The sequence below is a fragment of the Scheffersomyces xylosifermentans genome, assembly GCF_036884685.1.
Source record: "Scheffersomyces xylosifermentans strain CBS 12540 chromosome Unknown RJT20scaffold_7, whole genome shotgun sequence".
In the NCBI taxonomy this organism is placed as follows: Eukaryota; Fungi; Ascomycota; class Pichiomycetes; order Serinales; family Debaryomycetaceae; genus Scheffersomyces; species Scheffersomyces xylosifermentans.
This window is the reverse complement of record NW_027042945.1, coordinates 1,231,467-1,254,615: the sequence shown is the minus strand read 5'-3', so window position 1 is coordinate 1,254,615 and position 23,149 is coordinate 1,231,467. Positions and strand designations below refer to the sequence as shown.

Here is a 23,149-nt window from a genome sequence, read left to right as displayed (position 1 = left end):
TTGATTTGAAGAGTTTTAAGGGGAATCGGCTCGACCAGGCCTGAAGATAACAGCCGATGGAGAATGGACGAATATCAGGTAGTAGAGTGGAGTAGAGAAGATGGATTTTAGGAGTGATTGAACATGAAACTCCGCAAAAACGGTATTTCAGTTTGCTAGTAACTTCAATCGGGAAGGCTTTGATTCTCCCCGTTATTTGAATTATTATATGCAATAAGCCTGGTTTCTACAGCACCTGTTCCATTGCACTTTAGAGAACAAATTTCCTACTGTGTGATGGGTGTCTTTGACTTTGGAATATTTTTAGTGCCGTTCTACCTTGCTGCCAGTTGATGGCGCTTATCTAGCTCTCCAACACATCTTGTAGACATTGTCTTCTTCATTGCCAGTAGTGTGAGCGTTAGTAATAGCACAAGACTCCAAACCTGTTATGGCCTTCCCCGGGCCTTGACCAACCCCTTAACATCCGTAGATAAAAGCTTATTTGCCACATGTAGAAGGGCTATTGTTTTCAGTGGGGTTGTCACACCTTTCAAATTGATTTTACATCATTAACACAGTAGCAAACGGCAATTCATCAACAAAAATGATGTGCGGTTGACTATCCGTTTGTACGGGGATTTCACCGATACACAGGATTATCTGTCTATATACACATGATTTCGTCACATGCAGGTATTTTAGCCCCTTGTGGTAATTGTCATGCAGCATACAGTTGAGATGATATTTTTTAGCTGAGGAGAACTCCAACTTTGATCGCACAAAATTTATTATTAACCTTCCCCTTTGGGTAATTTCAGACAAAGGTGTTCTGCACTTCATAATGGTAGAAATGATGATTGTATATCATGAGTTGATAGCAAAATCGCCATGTGTCGGTTTAAATACTAAGTAGGCTGCTGCTGTAGTTTAGATTTTTTTGGAAAAAACATTTCTTCTCTCTTTTTCGTGGTCAAGTCATCCATAACTTCTTAGCCTTTTAATCAAACTGTTGACAACAGTAATACCCCTAGCTTCTAGCATCCCCAGGACTTGATCTCCTGGCATCACTGAAAACGCATTTCTGTGATTTATACCCATACTTAAAGTGCTATTAGCATCTTAGAGACTCTTTCTGGAAAGAACCAGGTCTACACAGCTTTGACAGCTTTTATCTTAATACCCCTTTACTTTACTGATAAGACATTCGCTTCGCGTTTCAGTTTTCTTCTATTTTCTTGTCATCACACGATAATTATAAACCTTAATCATGGTCAACCATCCTTATTACTACAACGCCAGAGATATTTATAACCAGCAGCCGCAAGAAGACGGCGATGTGGAAGACAACGACTACAACTATGAAAGATCGGCTTCACCTGAAGTAGTGATGCCTATCCGGGCCTCTTACCAAGAGGCTTATGTACGCAGAGCAGCTTATGACAATATGCACGTCACCAGGGACTCCTACAGCAACAACTACTACCTGGAAGAACAATCCAATGCCTCTGACACAACAACCACATATGTGGAAAATCTGGACATGTACGATCAACAAGATCCGGAGCCAGAATCATACCGCAAGTCTAAAAAGAAAAAGAAGCTGGGTGCAAAAAAGAACAGAAGAAGACCTTCGGACATCAAGGAATACAATCCGGAACCAATTGTCAACCCATATGACAAAATTAATTCTCCTCATTTATACAGAAGCCAGGACTTCAGAGCCTTGCCAGCTGAAACAACTACTTCTAATAGCATTCTGTCTCAAGCCTACCTCGATGACGCCCACTTAGAAAACCAATTACAAAACGAAAAGAGATGGTTTTCTTGGATGTTCTCCAAAGAAGTACCTATTGTACCATTACCAGAAGAGAGAACAGAATACCCATGGAATACTACAACCGCTATCAAAAAGTTGTTTTTCTGGTGGTTATGGCCAGTGTTGGTCAAGGGTTACAAAAGAACCTTACAGCCAAATGACTTGTGGACTTTACCAAAAGATTTAACTGTAGAGGACATGCACATGAAGTGGGAGGGACACATGCAAAAGATCCTTTCAAATGCTGAAAAGAATCACTTAAAGAAGCACAGCGATTTGTCAGAATTCCAATGGCCATTATGGGCTGTCCCATGGGCTCTTTTCTTGACTTTCAAGATCCAGTACACTTTATCATGCATTTTCTTGGCTCTCTCATTTGTCTGCCAATCCTTGTCTCCATTGTTGACCAGAAGATTGATCGATTACGTTGAATACCGTTATTTTGGTATCGAAACCACTCTCAATAAAGGTATTGGTTATACTCTTGGTTCTGTGGTGTTGATCTTCGTCAACGGTTTATTATTGAACCATTTCTTCCACACTGCCATGATCACTGGTGCTCAATCCAAGGCTATTTTAACAAAAGCATTATTGTTGAAATCTTTTGGTTTGAGTGCTAAATCCAGACATTTATTCTCCGTTGGTAGAATCACTTCATTAATGAGTACCGATTTGGCCAGAATTGATTTGGCCATTGGATTCCAGCCATTGGTGCTTTGTTTTCCAATCCCAGTGATTATCGCCGTCGTCTTACTTTTGGTCAACATCGGTGTCTGTTCTTTGACTGGTATCGGTTTGTTCATCTTTTCCTTACTTATCTGTGTCATTGCAACCAAGAAATTGTTTGACACCAGAGAACTAGTTGTCAAGTACACTGACGAGAGAATTAGCTTGATGAGAGAAGTCTTGAACAACTTGAAGGTAATCAAGTTCTACGCATGGGAATGGGCCTACAAGATGAGCATCACAAGAGTTAGGGACAAGGAAATGAAGTACCTTTTTACTATTAAGGTTTTGAGAAACTTCATTACCGCTTATGCTGTTACCTTACCAACTTTGACTTCTATGATCTCATTCGTCACCATGTGGAAAACCGGTAACATGAAGTCTCCAGGTGCTGTTTTCTCTTCATTGTCCTTATTCTCCATTTTAGCTCAAGCAATTATGCTTTTGCCTATTGCCTTGGCAACTGGTGCTGATGCCATGATTGGTTTCACTCGTTGCAGAGACTACTTGAGTGCTACCGAATACGATGACGACTTGAAGGATAAGTTAGATGCTCCAATTGTCAATGAAAAGTATTACATTGGAGAAGACAGCTATGCTTCTAGATCCAGAAACCCTGATAGAAATGTCATCGAAGTCAGCCATGCTAACTTTGTTTGGGAGTCATTCCATGACGACTTGGACAGCGACCTTTGGGACATTGGTGAAGATGGTAAGAAGATCAGAAAAGAGAAGCAAAAGAAGAAGTCGAGAAAGGAAAAGAAGGCCGCAGAAAGTGCCATCGCTGTTGTCACTGAAAAGGAAGACTTCAAGGACTCTACCTACTTCTCAAAGAGCACTTTTGTTGAATCTGTCGAGTCTTTAGGCTCTCAAAGTTCTCATACCAAGTTTCCTGGTTTGGTTGACGTCAATCTTACGATCAAGAAGAACGAGTTTATCATTGTCACTGGTGTCATCGGATCTGGTAAGACTTCTCTTTTGAACGCCCTTGCCGGCTTCATGAAGATCGCCAATCCAACTATTGGCTCATTGAAGATTAATGACGACTTGTTATTATGTTCTGCTCCATGGATTCAAAATGCCACTGTTCGTGAGAACATCTTGTTCGGTAAGAACTACGACCCTGTTAAGTACAACCAAGTCCTTCATGCTTGTGCTTTACAAGATGACTTGGCCATTCTCCCAGCTGGTGACAGAACCGAGATCGGTGAAAGAGGTATCACTTTATCTGGTGGCCAAAAGGCCAGAATTAACTTGGCAAGAGCTTGTTACGCTGAAGCTGAGATCTTGTTATTCGATGACGTTATCTCTGCTGTTGACGCTAGAGTTGGTAGACACATTGTCAACCACTTGTTTAAGGGTTTGTTGAAGAACAAGACGATTGTTTTGGCTACTCACCAATTAGGTATACTTGAATCCGCCGACAGAATCGTTTTCTTGAACGGTGATGGTTCAGTCGACTGCGGCACAGCTACTGAATTGTTATTGAGAAACGTCCACTTCCAACGTTTAATTGAATTCAGCAAGGAACATGAACCAGAATCCAACAACAACTCGGACTATAACTTAAATGTTACCGTTGCAGACGGAGATGTTGATGACGAAGACGAGATGAGATTAACTAGACAGAGATCATTGGCACCTGAACAAGCCGATCTTGCTGGCAGAACAACTACTGATGAAGAGAGAGCTACCAATGCCATTTCTTGGAGCGTTTACAAGAAATACATCAACTTAGGAGCTGGCTTCTTTGGTTGGACAGCTGCTCCAGTATTTCTTTTCTTAGTCGCTTTAGCAACATTCTGTCAATTGTTTACCAACACTTGGTTGTCTTTCTGGACCGAAAAGAAGTTTAAGGGAATGAGTGATAACATGTATATCGCCCTTTACGTCGCCTTTGCTTGCTTGACAGTTGTCTTCACTGCTATTGAATTTACCATGTTGGCATACATGAACAACACTTCTGCCAACGCCTTAAATGTTAGAGCAGTCAACAAGATTTTGCATGCACCAATGAGCTTTATGGACACCACTCCATTGGGTAGAATCTTAAACAGATTCACCAAGGATACGGACTCATTAGACAACGAAATTGGAGAGCAATTGAGATTGTTCATCTTCCCATTGGCTACCATCATTGGTATTTTAATCTTGTGTACTTGTTACTTGCCTTGGTTCGCCATTGCAATTCCATTCTTGGCTTTTGGTTTCACTTTCCTTGCAAACTTCTACCAAGGTTCTTCCAGAGAAATCAAGAGATTAGAAGCTACCCAGAGATCTTTGGTTTACAACAACTTCAATGAGACCTTGACTGGTATGGATACTATCAAGTCATTCAAGGCTGAAGGTGACTTCATTAAGAAGAACGATCTTTACCTTAACAAGATGAATGAAGCTTACTATTTGTCGATTGCTACTCAAAGATGGTTATGTGTACACTTGGATGTAATCACCAGTGTTTTTGCTTTGATTATCTGTATGCTTTGTATCACTGAGCAGTTTAACATCAGTGCTTCTTCTACTGGTTTGTTGTTGAACTATGTCATCCAAATTGTTGGTTTGTTGGCCTTGACGGTCAGATCTATGACTCAGGTCGAAAACGAGATGAACTCCGTCGAAAGATTACATGAGTACTCATTCCACTTGCCACAAGAAGCTGCCTATGAGAAGCCGGAATGCTCCCCACCACAAGAATGGCCTCCATCGGGTTACATCCAATTTAAGGATGTCACCATGAGATACAGACCAAACTTGCCAACTGTCTTAAAGAACATGAACCTTAACATTTACCCAGGTGAGAAGGTTGGTATTTGCGGTAGAACCGGTGCTGGTAAGTCTTCGATTATGACTGCTTTATACAGATTAACTGAAGTGGACGAAGGTGCTATCACCATTGACGGTTTAGACATCGCCAACATGGGTCTTCATGACTTGAGATCCAGGTTATCGATCATTCCACAAGACCCAGTCTTATTCCAAGGTAGCATTAGAAAGAACTTGGATCCATTTGGGGAATATTCCGAGAATACTTTGTGGGATGCTTTGAGAAGATCTGGATTGTTAGATGAACACACCATACATCACGTCAGACAAACTAGATACGATCCAGAAAACGGTATTGGTTATGAGGACTTACACAAGTTCCATCTTGACCAAGTTGTTGAAGACGATGGAGCCAACTTCTCTTTAGGTGAAAGACAGTTAATTGCTTTGGCTAGATCTTTGATTCGTAATTCAAAGATCTTAATTTTGGATGAAGCCACTTCTTCTGTTGATTTCGAAACCGACTCCAAGATTCAGAGTACTATTGCATCCGAATTCAAACACTGCACCATTTTGTGTATTGCTCACAGATTGAAGACCATTTTACACTACGACAGAATTGTTGTTATGGATCAAGGTCAAATTGTTGAAAAGGGAGTTCCATGGACTCTCTATAACGAAAATGGTGCTTTCAAGAAGATGTGTGACAAGGCTAATATCACTGCTGACGATTTCCAGTCATAGGTTGAAGTCAGCATTTCTTACGAATTTAATGACCTTTAAATATAACTTTCAAAAGTTTGTTTTATTATTTTTCAATTCAAAAATTACATAGAACTTTTAATACATTTATTACATTTTCCTAATTCAACTGGATGTACTTAACTTTGCGTAACCCAAGCAGTCTGAAATACAATAACTGGAGGAATTTCGTGTCGGCAACTGAAATGGCACGCCCCATTTTTTATTTACTAAATGTACCCCAAAATATATATATATATTCAATGTTTTATCTATCATTTTCTATTAACTACAACGATGACTACTTAGTTTTAAAGTCTAGTTATCTCATAGAATACTTGTGCTGCAGAAGAATCGTCCATGAACGATCTCAGCACAGCACCGCTAACATTTCCACCACAGAAATAAGTCGAGTCAGGACTGTAACTGCCAGTTCCCTGAAAAGCAGTAGCATACTTGCTGAACATCAGCTGTGGTCCAGAAGTCACACTGGAAAGATAATTACCAGAATTGCCTAGCTGCAAATAGGTGTATATGTACGCACCGTTCCTTTTTGCTTCGCTTGCAAAATTTCCGAATGCAGCACTTTGTTGAGAATTTGCAGCAACACCAATATTGACCAAATCAGCAATACCTGCAAAAAGTAAGTGGACGTACTGCAACTGGTTGTTCCAGTAACCATTGGAACCATAAAAGGCACCCTTACCTCCTGCAGCCGCATATCCCAAAGCTACTGCACTAACAATAAAAGAGTTTGATCCGGTGAACTTGTTCAAGTAGGCAAGAGTGGAGAGTGCTGTGCCAACGGTGTATGTGAGTTTGCCCTTGTTCACCACACCAGTAGAGGCCGTGAGACCATCATAGAATAAATAATCAGCGGGATCCTGCAAGTTTGAGTACAACCAATTCAAACAATCTTGGGCAAAATACACCAAATCTGGATCTGGACTGACCTCATACAATCTAACAGCAGCCAAAGCAGCTTCCGAAGTGGAGATAGAAGCGATATAGTCACCATCCAATTTCCATTGGACACCGCCGCTTTGAGAATTCCATTGGCTTCTGATTAAAACCATAAGTCTTTGGGCAACATCCAAGTAATCTTGGTTTCCGGTAACTTTGAAGGCATCAACGAATACCCACAATACTTGGGAGTTGTCATCTACATAAACGTCACCATCTTTGGCTGTACTAGCGGAGAACCACCCATCAGTCCGTCTATACTGCAAAAGATTTTGCACTGCGGCATTAATCTTTGCTTGATCTCCGCTGTCGGTAAGGGCTCTACCAGCCACAGCAATATCCCACACTACCGGACTAGTAAATTCGGCACCCTGACAGGTAGGATCATTTGCAGAAAAGGAGTTATATTGGTAGTTCCAAAACGTGCTCCATGTTGCATTTAGCGCGGACTGGAATGCAGAATTAGGATCATAGGAAGCCAAGTCCTTCTTGAGAAGCGGTGCTGCCACAGAAAAACTGGCTAAGATAAGGAATGACAAAATCTGCAACAACGAGGGCAACGAATACATTATTGAGAGAAGGAAGAAACAAAAAAAAAAATCAGACTCAAAAGTGATTCGACAAAGCCCACGGTACGAGAATTGAAGTGATTAAAAGCTGGATTACTGTCATGGTTCGGTGAACATAAAACCCAGCAATCGCCTACGTTTATATATGTTTGTTCAAAATCAGAGGCACGGTCTCTGGAATATAGATATAAAATAAATGTACAGAAGCCAATTAACCTCGAAGACACTTCTAGGCGACCGGCCGTGGTTCCACTTTAGGTATAGTTGATGGGGGCAGTTCTTCGCAACATCTAAAAATCCGAGCATATACAACACGCCAGGGAGGGGGATGGAAAACGGCCGAGACAATATTAAAACGATAAAATGAAAAAATTTAGAGAAAGTTTCACCAAGATGCAGCGGTGATCGAAACTAGACAAGTTGCGTGTGTTTAGCAGCGGCCAAAAGCTGTGAAAAAGTCGTGAAACATGCTGTAATTTCTATGCCAGGGACCATAACGGATGGCGATATCCAATAAGACTCTTGGCCCTAGGAGTTGTGTTACTCCGTCTTAGGATATTATTACTGATAGCACTATTGTATGATGGATATTATCGCAAGTAAGCCCGAAAGTACGAACACATATTATTTTCAGGGCATGGAATCATGATTTCATCTTTCATGACATCTTGCATCTCCCCATGTTTTCCAACTTTTCGCACCATTGAATGCTAATAAAGAGGAGCTGTAAACGCCAGACAGCCGGAACGTCAGGAGATCAGGAGCCCAGTGGTATCTTTCTTTATTGCAAATAAACTAAGTTGAAGCGCATATTGACTCATCTCCCATTCTTCCCTTTTTCGCAATTCTAGATGATATATTACATTTCCATATGGGGATAAATGATTCACATAATATATTATTTTCCGAGATATCGCTAGGTACTGCTTAGAGTGTGGTAGCGCAGCCCTTGTTCGAAACATAGAGAATGTGAAGGGAATACGTAGAGGAATACCATAAGCAACTGGATTATTCTGGCTTGCTTGATATCTTGTGGAGGGGAACAAAGTCTTGTGACGCTTTACACAGACAAAGGGATAATTCTGTGAAAAAACAGGAGAGATTGTAGTGAAAAAAAAGGGTGGAATACCGCAAGTGTTGGATAAAAAGGAAGGAGGGGCTTATGTGCGGAAGTATGGCTTAACAAAAGACAACACATACATAACCCAAAGAATAGATCGTTGGAGGTTGCAAAGAACAGTGTGAATAAAAAATAGTCTCATTATTAGAATTAAGGTATCTAGTTAGTGTCTTTAAGAGAGATAATCATTTAAAAGGCTGCCCCCAGGACTTGCTTCATCGGAATTCGTAATTTAGTGAAATTGGGGATACCACAGCTCTGACATGGTCTTGCATGGAAATATATATAGAAGAAGCTCATGTCAAAACATGCAACGGGGAGTAAATCCGTCAAGAACTTCAGTTCTTCGTGTTTCTTACTCTTCACAAGATGTTATTTGTACAGTGGAGGAGTTTCTTTGTGCTTTGTAGTTGTTCAGTAAAGCCGCCTAGAAATTAGGTAAAATTTCAAGTTCTTACATATTTAATTGCCTATCTGGGTTTGCATATGCTTATATTGTTAGATTCATAAGATCTAAGTAGGCCCTGAACCATCGATGTACAATCCTATGCTAATTAGATTTTATGTGTGATGTAGAAAACTAAATATGCGTTTGTCCTCATGACTTCCTCTTGAGACACCAATGAGACAACACTGTCGTCGAATTTGTACCATTGACCATTACCATCTTTGGTTAGAACAATGTAATGACCCGTATTGACAGAACCGATATGACAGACTAATGCAAAGAGTTCAAATATTTTATCGCCATCAATGAGATCGGCGTCTTCCTCTGCGTCGTGACCTATAGCGTATTTTGTCATGTTCAAAAACAAAGGGATTTTGATGGGAGTTTCAATTTTAGACGAGGAATCGTTCAAGGAATTGTGTTTGAATCGTTTCAACTGAATAGATAATACTGGAGGAATCGATTTCAATTTCAATGACTTAATAGCTTTTGTCTTGTCGCCACATGACTGGCATGTGTACATCACATCCAATTTTTCTTCCAGTGTGAACAAATCAAGACAATCGTACAAATTGATTTCACTTCCGGGATGATTCAGTTTCAAGTGATTGATTTCCAACGATAAATCAACCATTGGGTCAATAGTCTTAGTAATTGAAGAACATGACAAGCATTTGATTGAACTTTGGAGCTCCCCAGAGAATGTGGTGTGGGTTATGCAAGTACACTCCGAAGAATCGACGGGATCTTTTCCAATGTTTTCTCTAATTCTCTCGTAGTCTGAATGGAACTCATTCAAGATAAACTGCCAGAATTCATGGGCATCCTGCTCTTGAAAGCCCGCAAGAGATTTCTTCTTATACCATGCTGTAGTGAGTAAATTCGTCATGCCAAAACCCTCATTGGTGTTGGATGAGAAAAACAACTGAAAAATGTTATCTATGCTGCAAGTAATACAAGCGTTTGTCTCATCAAGCAACCCGCTCTCGTTAGTTGCAAGATTCTTTTCACAGTTGAAGTAATGCAAGTCGTTGTTAAAAAATTGATTTTTGATAATGGGGTTGTGGATGAAAGTCTGCAAAATCGAGCTCATGAAACATGTTGCACCCAAATTAACGAAACCTTTCAACCCACTTACAGCCAATCCACTTGGATCTGTATAACTAGAATCTATAATATCATCGGTTGGTCTTGATACGGAGTAACCTGTAAGAATCTCCAGCCTGATTTTCTCTAGCTGGGGATGGTTCACGTAGTTTCCACATGGAAAACAGTAGAGAAGCCCATTGCGACTATCAGTTGCGAAGACGTGCTGGTTCAACTTGTAGTGAGTATATGCATGGTTGTGGTCGTTGAAACATCCAACATGAGGACATTGAAGGCAAGTGAAGTTATTATGGAAGTTGTTTAACGAACAGTCGGTGCACTTCAACGAGTTGGATTTACGCTGAAGTAACTTATGATGAGAGACCACAGACCCGTCCTTTTTAGACGTGTAGATGTGCTGGGGGTCTATGGGACGTGAGATGGTAACTGCTTGCTTATAAGTGATTAGCGCTGTTTCCTTGGCATTAGACTCTAGCACCGACTTCAAATGTGAGCAAGGCTCTATATCGCCGTAGTTATCGCTTGGACTAAGTGAGTTAGAGTCCGAATGGATCAGCTTATGAAATCCATTAGACGATCCGTTGGATGACACCGGAGGAGTCTTGATGCCGTTTGATATGCCTGGATACGTCTTGCCGCTTGTTCCTGGAATCGTTTTCCGAGATGAACTCATGGCGGTTGCTATTTTTTTGGTGAGAACGACTATCAATGACTACAAACAACAAGAAATGCTATTGATGAGGATGAAAAAATGGATTAGATGAGATGAATATGCTTGGATCGATATGGGATTATTTCGGTATAATTATGGCACCTCTTGGGTGTCTTTTAACCTAGTTATGAAACAACTCTAGACCAACGGTGACTATGGATTGTTAGAACGAGCGCTGACACTGAAAATTAACTATGAACACTGTGACAGTAGCAACAAGGACTGAATCCACGGGGTTATCAGAAGGAGTCTTGTCACGAAAAGCGGGTGAGAAGAACCACAACGAGTGCCAGAATGATGGGATGTGGTTCTAAACTGGGCCTGGTGGTGACTATAACTGTTTGTTCACAGAGATGTGGCAAGCTATCGGTAGCTAGGACAGACCGAGATGAATCGGAATCACAAATTTCTGTATAGGGCAAGTGACCCAGAAAATCACGAGAGGGCTCGGTGGAAAAGGGCTGCGTAGTGACGAGGTTAGCGAATATATTAGCGGGAGGACAGGGTGCTGGCAGGGAGAGAACTGGCGAGTGAGAGTGAGGGTGCAGTGAGGATGAGGGTGCAGTGAGGATGAGGGTGCAGCGAAAGGAGAGGGTGTAGTGAGCGTGGGGGGGGGGGGGGGGGGGGGGGGGGGGGGGGTCCGGCCGGTAGGTAATCAAGATTCGCGGGAAAGTGTATAGTGGATGAGGCAGTCCTCTTGTGACGGTTAGTGAGGCAAAAGGGAAAGAAATGTGAGAAGAGCGAGGAATACAGGACAAAAGGGCGAAGAAAACAGGACGGAGGGGGAAGGACTGAGTACAGTCTACAGAGAATAATACTACAGAGAACAACGGAGGACCTGAAACAAACAGATGCAAAGATTATGAGAGTGATACCGGGGTTAGCAATTTTTCATTCCAACGGGAGAACGAAGTATCACTTTTTTATGTCTGCAAAAATGTATAATTATAAGTGCAATTATTTACGTTGTTTCTTCATGGCTTTGAAACGTATTCAAACCAATCATTGACTCCTCGACGTAGTCTATAATTGCAATAGTGTCATTATTCTGTACCCATTATCGTCTCAATTGAGCCTCCAGCAATAATTACAGTGGTTTCAATTTTAATTCATACTTATCACAAGAAATAATTCAAACCTACAACATGTAGTTCTCAATACTAATTTGCTTGAAGGGTAGTATGAACTTATTGGGGGGTTTAATATGAATCAATTCTGGCCTCTATTTTGAATAATTAATGGAAACACTGTATCACACTGGTTACCAAAATATTTTTATTGTCTCCCTGAGAGTTTGCTCAGTGCGGCACGCGTGAAACAACCAGTACGCACAAATACTGCGACCATAAAGTGCACTTAGTGTAGTGAAGTTTAGTGACTTGTTAGCCTAAAATTGCTGTCTATTTGTGGTCTGTTCCATTAGTTGTAGATCATGTGAAGGCTGCTATATGGCAGTAATAATATTATATTATATTAGGCTAGAATAGAGGCTAGAATAGAGCTCTATATACTAGATAATTTTGAGAACTTGCGTTGGTATATAATTAATACAGTAGACTGACGTCATGTGGTCTATGCTGACTATTGTCTACAGTGTCCGTAGTGTTCTGTTAATTTTTGCATACTCGTTTGGTACGCACTATTTAATGAATGCTGCGAAAGATTAATTTGCATCTTCTATGATATCTTCTATATAAGTTAGATATATATGTAACATTAGGTAATATCATGATCAATAGGACTGGTAATACTCCCTGTTGTATAATCTTCTCTATAACAACCGCTTCTCCTGATTTTAATCGTAAAAGTCATCATCATCATCATCGTCGTCATCCCTCAGCGAACTTCCCCTAAGCGACTTTTTCATGAATCGCAACTTTCTCTCTTGTTCCAAGTCTTCATCCTGCTGGTTAATTAACAATCTCTTGTCGTTGACATCAACTGCTTCTATATCCACAAGAACACGCTCAATGTCCTCCTGCTTGGTAGCATTTCCACCCAATTGTGTCAAAGTAATGTACTGCTTGATCACATTGGTGTTATGGTAGATCACTAAAGTTGGACAATTGGACTCTGGGTAATTCTCGATGCATCTGTTGGCAGGAATATCACAGATCTTAAGTTCTGGGAACTTGTGGGCTGTCGTACTTAAAATGGATGCCAAAAGTCGACTCTGCAAACTAGATTGCAACGACATATGTACCAAAACGAATGCTTCGTTTGAGGCTTTGGTGACTTCGTCTTCGTATTCGTTTTTCACTATTGGTAATACAGATCCGTACCTTTTCTTTTCGGCAAGTTTTTTCATTTCCGCCATTCTCTTTTGTTTGTAGAAATTCAAAAACTCCTCATCTTCCTCATCCTCCAACTCGTCCAACTCGTCTAAATCCTTGGATTCCAATCTGTTTTCATGCTGTCTCTTCACAGCTTCATCTAGAGCAGCTTCTAATTCCGCCGTTGGAGATGGTGGTCTCTCCGGTATTATGCCATGACTTCTCAAAATATCGTTCCACTCGGTATCCTCTGTAGGATCCACTTCCACTTGTACTTTAGCATTATTCATAGCTGCAATTGTGTATTATTCAGCCGATATAATGAAATATGAAAACCATGAATAGCTCTTAATTATGACGTCGTTGAAATTTTTGACTGTGATTGAGGCACGTGACTTCTCTTCGATTACTGGAGCTCTTCATGAAGCTGGGGAGGAGACGCCGATCCATGGCTTGTCGGACAATATCTTGTCAGCAGCGCGAGATTTCAAAGGAGAATGCCGTCATCAGATAGTGTCGTAAATAGGTATATTCTCTTTTAGTGAAAACTGTGATTGGTATCCGGGTCAATTAATGTGTTACAAAGTGTCAGCATTGTGAGTTAGAAAGATTTTTCACCTCACACGGCAGGAGCATACAATGAGGGAAAGACTTAAACCTTTATCATCAACATTCGCCCTGCCATAATAGAACACAAGATAAACACGTACTTACAGAGAAGAATTCCAATGCAAGCTCTGATATGGAATTGTAACTGCTGTTGCAAGAAATAGACCTGATATCAAATTCGTTAAACCCTACAAAGTGTCTATATATTTAAACTATGCTTAACCCCTGCACAGAGAGATGCATATGCAAGCTTTGCTGCTTATCACTTTCCTAACAAAGCACTACTTCGAGGTCATGTCGAGACCTACAACATTTAAATTAAAAGGCACAACATGGTCATTAGGATATGGAGGGTTGTGACAATAATGACCAAAGTCGTCTTGGGATACCCACTGTTGAAAAGTCTGCCAGAAGATTCGACGGGTATTACTGGGGAATGCAATTATAGGCTCCTCTGGAATAGTAAGTCCATGTAGAGTGGATTTCACCTTGTTAGGATTAGACATTTCAAGCTGCTGGGAAATGCAAAAGCGTCCAACTCATCAGCTTGAACTCCCAGTAATACTAGCGATCTTGGTTTTGCAACAATTTCAAGTTTGTGAGGCCTGTAGGGTTCGTGGATATTTCTGTCACTACAATGATATTCAGATTCCTAATAACTTATTTGACGGATGTTTCGGGACATCGTATTCGTGGACCCTTGTAATTTTTTAAAATACTCTTGAATATTCCATAATGATAGAGAGTCTCTATCAAGATAGAGTAAGTTTTTTCCTACAGAAAGTATGCCCATATTTAACATCCTGGATTAGAACTCCAGCGTCGTCTAAGTCCATATTGAGAACATGCAAGTCATGAATACACTTGGGGAATAAAATGGGGAACTTCCTCCGTCCAAAATCCACAATCACTTTACGTAACTTTGAGTTTTTAATATCCAATCCGTCGACACGAAAGGTTTCAATACGAAATTCTCGAAGTCGTGGTGGAAACAATGGCTGAACCCATGGTCCCTCTCGCAATTTATAACCGTCAATTGTTACAGCAAGACTCTGCAAGTGTTTAGGGGATATTGCAAAGTTCGACTGGGTCATCATCATTTTAGAGCTCTCTATTCCATCTAGTAAAGTATTTTCCAAAAGGAGAAGTTTCTCTAACGTCAAAAAATTTTAACTTGCTTGAATCGAAGTTCAGGGGAAATCTACTGTCTTTCTGTATTCGAGTCATCATATCCTCACGCCCTTTATCGAAATTTCTATTATCTTTGTTATCCCCATTACAAATGACGACTTCTATTTTGTAATTGATATTTGGAATGACAGTAATAAAATCTGATAGGTATAGAACTATCTTTGATTGGGAAATGCACTTCGGGATGTTGATATGAAGTAAGATAAGATCTACATCAAAGAGGTGCAATTCTAAATGTGATTAATTCTGCACACGCATTTCAATAAACTCAGCTAGGCTAAATTGAATGCCATCATTTGTGCTCGAAAATGAGAGGGATCTCAGTTCCATGACACAACGAAGTTAATAGTGAACTGTTCACAAACTGTAAACATCTGAGTATGAGTACTTCAGGAGGATCTCTGAAAGCTTTACTCAAGAACGCTTCACTCATATTTGTTGATGTTCATACAAGGATTTTTATGAAGAAAACTTGTGCGTAGGAGTCATTTACAGAGCATATTTATACGCTTAAACTTTTGCAGCCAAGAGGTTCCCATCCCTTTGTTAATTTCATGGAACTGTCACTATAACTTCCTCAGATAAAATCTAAGTTCCAGAACCAGTCCATTGACTTCAATATGCATAATTCTACTTATTACCGTAGCCCATGGTTAATATCAACTGACTGACAGAATGTCGTTTAAAGGTTGTGCCTTAGACCTTAAAGATAATTCAAGCCGCCTGCCTTGTGCCAGCCATGGTTCAACACAAATGGCTGCTCTATTGACTTTCGATGGGAATTGTTATGTTCCGTAGGTTAGATAGGGACGAAGGTGATGATAAAAAAAACTCCATTGTGCATGGTATAGAAAATGAAGCAGCAAGATAATTGAACTATGAATCTATGTCAAGATAAGAACACGAAGATGCAGAAAGATAATGAAAACTGTGTTTTTGCATTCCTACTGCCATTCTTAATATCTGTACCAGCTTATATCAAATCCAGCTCTACAGCAAACCCTTATGACACACGTATTTCAATTATGCCAGTGCCCATACTCCAAATCTCTCCTGCTCCTGCTTAACCAACCGTCATCCCAACCCCACTTTTCGCACACTGAGTGCTTATCACCCACTCTGTTCCCCGTAGAGAACCCTCAAGTAGCCCCTGTTAATTGCCTTTTACCCCCGTTAATTGCCTTTGAACCTGTCAATTGCCTTTTAACATTCTCTGTTGTACTATCCATTGCGTTATTGTCCCTAACCTTTTAAACAGCCCTCACTCATCGTGTCTTCTCTCTTATCTATCCCTTTTTCTGACCGTGACATCTACTTTCGCATGTACACAGTCATCCACTTGACCACCTCCATACTGTGCATGCTCATTAGTATGGACTCCTTCCAAATTGGTAATCTGCAACATGGTGATGTATATTGAACATTTCCGTAAGTGGAGAAGAGCTTGTTTAATTGGAGAAGTCGGCATTTCGGTAGTGCGATATATGTATACGTATATGTATACAAGAATGAAATGGAACCGGTTTCGGCATGATTGGTAATAGGGGAGTTGATATTTTCAAATGCAAATGCTCGTCGTTTGGTTTGTATATTTAGTTACATAGTTTAGGCGTGGAGTCCTTTGAATTTAGATTTAGTCATTTATATATATATGTATGATATATATACATATCAATTGCACTTCTCAATTGTCTATTTCAAAGAACCGAGGTTCAAATTGCAACACAGAAAGGTTTCAATAGAGTAGGCATTCATCCACTTACTCGGTCCCAGTTGAGCTTTAAGGTTGTACCCCACAAAATCTTCAGTCATCGATAAGACAATAAAGCATACCATTACTCTCCATTGACCCAATTGCAATAAACTAGCTAGTGATGTTCATCCCAGAAGTTGCAAGCGACGAGCTCGTGGAAGTATTTGTCCACTTGTCAGACGGTATTGTCCACGAAACAACTGCCCTGACCCTTGAACCTTACGTGGACCAAGAGTTCGATAAAGCCAACTTGGACGAGCTTATCAGAACCACTGTTCGTCCTTCACGGAACCCACAGTTTATTAGACTTGTCAAAGATGCTGTTAACGGCGATACAATCGCAGGAACTCAGTTGTTTATCGTCCTAACCACCGTTTTGGACTCTTCCATCTTGGCTCCCATACTCACAGGGTCAACAACGTTGGTTAGAAACATGACTCTCGATCAAAAGGAAGCATTGTTGAGATCTTGGCGTGATTCCAACATCACTGCCAAAAGGAAAATCTTCAGACTTGTCCATGGCTTAACTGTTTCAACGTTTAACAAATTGGCCTCAGAACAATACAACAAGGCGATGGGCTACCCAGGAAGGGAGACAAGGGAAAGCGTATATGAAAATCAAGTAATTGACCAGTTCAAGTACTCCATGATAGCCAGACCTGAAGGAAAGGAATTGCACTTACCAGATGTTGACGTCTTGATAATTGGTTCAGGTTCAGGAGCTGGTGTTGTTGCACATACTTTAGCAAATGAAGGACTCAAGACATTGGTTCTCGAAAAGGGTAAATATTATTCCAATAACGAGTTGTCTTTTAATGACCTTGAGGGGTTCCAGAACTTATATCAAAAAGGTGGACTTTTGGCTACTGCAAACCAGCAAGTAACTGTACTTGCTGGATCTACCTTTGGAGGTGGTTCAACTGTAAACTGGTCTGCCTGTTTAAAGACTCCATTCAAAGTCAGAAATGAATGGTATACCGATTACGGTCTTGAATGGGCTGCTGGAGAGCATTTTGAATCTTGTCAACAATATGTCTGGGACAAGATGGGAGCGTCTACAGAGGCAATTAATCTTTCACTTGGAAATGAAGTCATCTTGGAAGGAAGTAAAAAGTTAGGTTATAAAGCAAAGAAAGTGGCTCAGAATATTGGTGGCCATAAGAAGCATAGTTGTGGATTTTGCTACTTAGGTTGTAAATATGGAATCAAGCAGGGTTCCGTTAATTGTTGGTTCAGAGATGCTGCTTCCAAGGGATCAACATTCTTGGATCAAGTAAGAGTGCTTAGAATTATTCATGAGAATGGCAAGGCTACGGCTGCATTATGTCACGACTTGGTTACCGGAAATACGTTCAAGATAACGGGACCCAAGAAGTTTGTGGTTGCCGGAGGTTCTTTAAACACCCCAGTAATATTGCAAAACTCAGGCTTCAAAAACAAGCATATTGGAGCCAACTTAAAGTTGCATCCAGTTACTGTTCTCTTTGGAGACTTTGGTAAGGAAAAGAGAACAGCCCCATACGAGAAAGACATCATGACAGCCGTTGCTACCGAAGTAGATGACTTAGATGGTAAGGCACATGGTGCCAAGGTTGAAACGATTTTGACGACTCCGATGTTGGAGGCAGTTTTCCTACCATGGGAGTCTAGTGACAAGTTCTTACAAGACTCGATGAAATACCAGAATTTGACCCCAATGCTCCTTATTACCAGAGACACATCTTCGGGTACTGTTTCGTGCGATAGTAGAAGACCGGATGCTATATCAATCAACTACGAGATCAACAAGTTCGATCGTAATGCATTATTGCAAGCTGCATTGGTAACTGCTGATATGCTATACATTGAAGGTGCAAAGGAGATATTTTCTCCACAGGCATGGTCTCCTTCCTTTAAGACTAGTAAACGCAAAGAGGAGAGAGATATTAATGACAAGGACTACCAAGAGTGGAGAAAGGCCATGGGCAATGTGTCTTTCGATAACTACGGATGTGCCTACGGGTCTGCTCATCAAATGAGTTCTTGCCGTATGTCTGGTAGGGGACCTGGATACGGAGCCTGTGATTTGAAAGGGCGCTTGTTTGAATGCAGCAACATCTACATTGCCGATGCAAGTACGTTGCCAACAGCCAGTGGGGTTAATCCTATGATCACAACTATGACTTTCGCTAGGCATGTAGCCTTGGAAGTTGTGAAGGATATCCAAAAGACAGCCAAACTTTAAGTATTTAGGATTTTTATAGTTAGAACTTACTTATTTTCCATTTGAAGCGACACATATCTCTGACACGTAGCTAAAGATTGAATTCGCCGAATCATTAATTAACCTTATCTTAAGACATTCTATCAACAAATCTCCATTTTGCAATCGTCGACTAACGACGTCATTGTTAGAGGCTTAAAGCCGGGATCACGTGAATCGGCACGGCCGTACATTATGAACAATTTCACTTATAACCTAATTTCACCCATTCTTATCTGAGATATAATAGGTAGGTAGGCAGAGAATAGCCATGGGGTGACAGTGTTCTCCTAAAGAGAGCGCCGTACAATTCTGGTTAAAATCTACGAAATAGGGAGTCAGTGATGTAATTGTACTGATTATAAATACGAGTATATACAGAAACTATGACTATAAAAGTGAATCAACTATTTTCGAATTAGAGTGTAGGAGAAACACCACGAGGATGAAGTCCTTGTTGGAAAGAAATAAATCTATAAAAATAGCAGATGAGGATTGAAAGGAGTTGTAGCTCTCTTGATTTCATTTTTTTCAATGTTTAGAACATTATTCGATGCTGACATGATGGAGCACGATACATCTGATGCTATTCAATTGAGCGTCTGGCGGCGGAGTGTCATACCACTTATTTGGTGGCAGAAACCAAGTAGGTGATCAAGTCGTTTCTGTCCTTAGCCTTCTTCAAACCACCGAAAGCCATCTTGGTACCTGGAATGTATTTCTTTGGGTTCTCAAGGTAGTCGGACATGGTTTGCTCGGACCATTCGACACCCTTCTTCTTGTTGGCGTCGGTGTAAGAGTAACCAGCAGCAAGACCGGACTTTCTACCGAAAACACCGTGCAAGTTAGGACCAACCTTGTGTGGTCCACCAGCCTCGACGGTGTGGCATTGCAAACATCTGGTCTTGAACAAGGTAGCACCCTTCTTCTCGGATCCCTTTTCGAATGGAGCTGGCATTTTTGTAAATTATATCGGTGTAACTTTCGCTGAGAAACTAGCCTAAACAGAAAACTTTCTTCACAAAAGAACCACTGGTGTTTTTCCTTCGGAATGTCCTGTTCCTTTTATATGGGAGCTGAAAAATTTAGCCAATAAATGTAATTGCTAACAAAAGGCCTCTCATTGGCTGCAGGCGGAAGACCGGAATTGCTCGGAATACACAGGGGACAAGTGGTTCCTGCGACGAGGTGGACTATTGGAGGGAGTAGGTAAAAGATGGGATTTTGGGGGTAAGAAAGGGGGGAAATTGGTGGAGATGGTGGTAGTAGTTGGTAGATGGTGATGGGAAGGTTATTTTGAACTTTTCTGGTATTTGTGGCGTGAATTACTGTGCTTCTATGCTCATTAGTAGGTATTCTCTCTCTCTCTCTAGCCTCATAGTCTCGCTGGAATAATCCGTTGCTGAGTCGACCCGAAAAATCCCGCCCACTTCCGGATATCCAGACCGGCACTGGAACTGCCATTTTGCACCCGCAAGCCACGACAGTCATTCCTGGTATGAGATGAGATGATTCAAGATGAGCTTTGTGTTGCACCGTTCGTGAGAGGCTCCGATAAGTCCGCGGTCATGTTGACAGGTGGAGAGTATATATAACACGACGATGATTCAATATTTTGCGCGTGGAGGCAGGTATTGCAGCCATTGTTTACAGGATGGTGTTTGGTGGGAGGGCGTTTGGGGACGGCAAAGCCCGAGAAATGGTGGAATGGAGGAAATAAGTAAAAAGTGGAATGGTAGAGGAATAAGTGGAATGGTTAAAATGAGAGTTGTGATGAAGAGAGAAGAAGGGGTTTTTTTTAGACGAATTTAGGTACCAGTGGTATATTATGTGATATTTCGTTTCATTCGTGTTGACTACAGAATTTTTTTAAATAAATACCCCGGATTGGATTGTATGGGGGATATGGAGAAAATTTTGGGAATGGCATGGCATGGCATGGAAGAAAATAGTTCGATATTTTATTTTCCAGAATTTTCACTTTTCATGTCTGCTGTGGTATTGTAGTAGTTTAATGTCTTGTTCTTTTGCCAGAATGTGTACTTTCAACGTCATCTTTTCGACGTTTAAGGGGCTCCCGTGAAGGTGTACGAGTGACGTTATCGCCACGAGATTCGTGCTCTACATGCTCCCCATTCCTATTGACGGGACTGGGGGACCTGGAGTACGAAACGCTTCGTGAACGACTTCTGCTTCTGCTTCGAGACGGAGTACGACTTCTGGAATAACTTCTTGACCGACTTCTGGAATAACTGACTGATCTACTACGCGAATAGCTACTGGACCGACTTCTTGAATAACTTCCAGATCTGCTTCTGGAATAGCTTCTAGAGTAGCTTCTAGAGCGTGAATCGTCTGCCGATCTTATTGATCTGGATCTGGATCTTCCTCTGTCCTCGTCTTCAAATGGTGGTGGAGGCGGCAAATCCTTCAAAACGTCTCTCATTTCTTCAGTCAACACGCCAAGGCCAATTGCTGTGAAGTAATTGATAGAGAACCTCAAATGCTCCGCATCCTTCCAGGTGACATTCACTACGGGGAAAACACCGTTGATTTTTTCTTTTATGAAGTCGTCATGAATTAACCTCTCTTTCACCTCCTTTGTGCCTAATTCTTCTATCATTTCCTGGAAGATAAACTTTAGCATAATTCTGCTAGCTGCGTTCGTGTCTGCTTCTGTTAACCTTATATCGCTCCAACTTTCATCGATTGCAAGTTTATCAGAAGCAAACAAATGACCAAAGAACTTTCCTACATTTCTTAATGCGTTCGTATCCAACAGGTCAATGACTTCATAATACTGCTTGAAGAGCTTGACAAATGTTGAATGCCAGAATTTATTTGTTGAACATAATTTCTCTCCTATAACTCCGTAGTACTTTGAGTACGTTTTCTCTTGTGAACAGCATTTCACTATCATGTCTGCCAATATCGCGTTATTCTTTAATTTATCTTCTTTAGATTGGTTGAAGTTTAATTTCAAGAGTTTATGAACAGCTTCTTCGGATGACATTGACGACATCACGGTCAAGTAAACGGTTTTCTGGTACTGGAGCAAATCAGCTTGTGTCATGTCTTCTATCTCCACCTTTACTGGCTTTTCTTCTTCCTTTTCAGGCTCCACGTTTTCCTCTTCCTCTTCATCTAGTATTTCCTTTCGTATTTGGTCATACTCCTTTTCATTGGACTCGTAGTCTTCGTCGAATTGGAAAACATTTAACTCTTCCTGTGATTCGATTTGTCCGCCCAATTCTATTACATGAGTCTCCTTGTCCTCCTCATCTACCAAGTCCAAGGATTTCTCTATTGTTGGATAATATCTAAAACCACTTTTGCGGATTTTTGTCAACTCTTGAATAATTGACTTGCTTCTTTCGCTTATTGACTCGTTATCATGTAGTATATCTCTTAATCTTGCGTATATCATATTATTTGCAATTGCAGATTTGTCATTCAAATACTTTCCTACCACTTTTAAATTCCTCGTTGCTATTTCTATGGTTGCATCTGTCGGATCTTCCAAAAGAAGTTGTAACATCTGAAGGATCAAGATTTCGCTGACCACTCGTTGGTTGGTCAAATGGCATATGAATACGGAGGAAGAAATGCAAATACGCTTGTTGTTTCTTTTATAATTCTTTCTGAATTGCAACACAAGCCGCAGTACGAGTAATTCACCTATTTCTGGGATTTTGGAGTTCAAAACTGCTATCAATGACGCAAATACAGCGGTGTATCTATTGTCTTCTAGTTCAGCCTTCATTATCTCTCGTACAAGGAGTCCTCTTCCTCGCACGAGATTCAACTTAAACAAGTCCAAAACAACTTTCTCTACAGTGTGTGCCTCCAATGTGTATATTTGCTTGTGAATGGCCCGTTTGAGTGCTTTCCATTGGTCTTTCTGGTACTTTTCATCGGAATAGTCGATACTCAGTGGATTTTCCAGTTTAGCGATGGTTCCCAGGGCATCATGGGCGTTTTCCTTCAGCTTCACTCCCAGGACAATTTCCTCGGAGATTTGATCCCTGTTGGTATCATTTTCTACCAGCATGATGTCTCCCGGTCCAATTTCCAGTTTCTGTCCGGTCAAACACAACCACTTATCTCACCGATTCCATCCCCATCTTCTTCCTC

At 40.9% G+C, this 23,149-nt stretch overlaps 7 protein-coding genes across 7 annotated transcripts; 2 read left to right on the top strand and 5 right to left on the bottom strand. All coding sequences in view use genetic code 12, as the record gives it.

Annotated features, from left to right (window-relative positions):
• Positions 1–1,202: 1,202 nt before the first annotated feature.
• RJT20DRAFT_130772 (uncharacterized protein) lies at positions 1,203–6,139 on the top strand. Its single transcript, XM_064917835.1, has one exon. It carries the CDS (start codon positions 1,250–1,252, stop codon positions 6,029–6,031), a length of 4,782 nt encoding a protein of 1,593 aa, XP_064772682.1. The 5' UTR covers positions 1,203–1,249; the 3' UTR covers positions 6,032–6,139.
• Positions 6,140–6,209: 70 nt separating this feature from the next.
• Positions 6,210–7,702, bottom strand: RJT20DRAFT_130771 (Six-hairpin glycosidase-like protein). Its single transcript, XM_064917834.1, has one exon. The coding sequence runs from the start codon at positions 7,558–7,560 to the stop codon at positions 6,340–6,342; it is 1,221 nt and encodes a 406-aa protein (XP_064772681.1). The 5' UTR covers positions 7,561–7,702; the 3' UTR covers positions 6,210–6,339.
• A 1,176-nt stretch (positions 7,703–8,878) lies between these two features.
• Positions 8,879–11,054, bottom strand: RJT20DRAFT_59691 (ubiquitin-specific protease). Its single transcript, XM_064920905.1, has one exon. It carries the CDS (start codon positions 10,906–10,908, stop codon positions 9,235–9,237), a length of 1,674 nt encoding a protein of 557 aa, XP_064772680.1. The 5' UTR covers positions 10,909–11,054; the 3' UTR covers positions 8,879–9,234.
• A 1,688-nt stretch (positions 11,055–12,742) lies between these two features.
• On the bottom strand, positions 12,743–13,510 carry RJT20DRAFT_146609 (uncharacterized protein; the record flags this gene model as incomplete). The annotated part of the gene is made up of 1 exon (XM_064918872.1): positions 12,743–13,510. One exon carries the CDS (start codon positions 13,508–13,510, stop codon positions 12,743–12,745), a length of 768 nt encoding a protein of 255 aa, XP_064772679.1.
• A 3,126-nt stretch (positions 13,511–16,636) lies between these two features.
• Positions 16,637–19,085, top strand: RJT20DRAFT_130765 (GMC family oxidoreductase). Its single transcript, XM_064917833.1, has one exon. The coding sequence runs from the start codon at positions 16,895–16,897 to the stop codon at positions 18,995–18,997; it is 2,103 nt and encodes a 700-aa protein (XP_064772678.1). The 5' UTR covers positions 16,637–16,894; the 3' UTR covers positions 18,998–19,085.
• A 216-nt stretch (positions 19,086–19,301) lies between these two features.
• On the bottom strand, positions 19,302–20,046 carry CYC1 (cytochrome c). Its single transcript, XM_064917832.1, has one exon. It carries the CDS (start codon positions 19,971–19,973, stop codon positions 19,641–19,643), a length of 333 nt encoding a protein of 110 aa, XP_064772677.1. The 5' UTR covers positions 19,974–20,046; the 3' UTR covers positions 19,302–19,640.
• Positions 20,047–20,766: 720 nt separating this feature from the next.
• On the bottom strand, positions 20,767–23,126 carry CWC22 (U2-type spliceosomal complex subunit). Its single transcript, XM_064920904.1, has one exon. The coding sequence runs from the start codon at positions 23,064–23,066 to the stop codon at positions 21,027–21,029; it is 2,040 nt and encodes a 679-aa protein (XP_064772676.1). The 5' UTR covers positions 23,067–23,126; the 3' UTR covers positions 20,767–21,026.
• Positions 23,127–23,149: the final 23 nt, after the last annotated feature.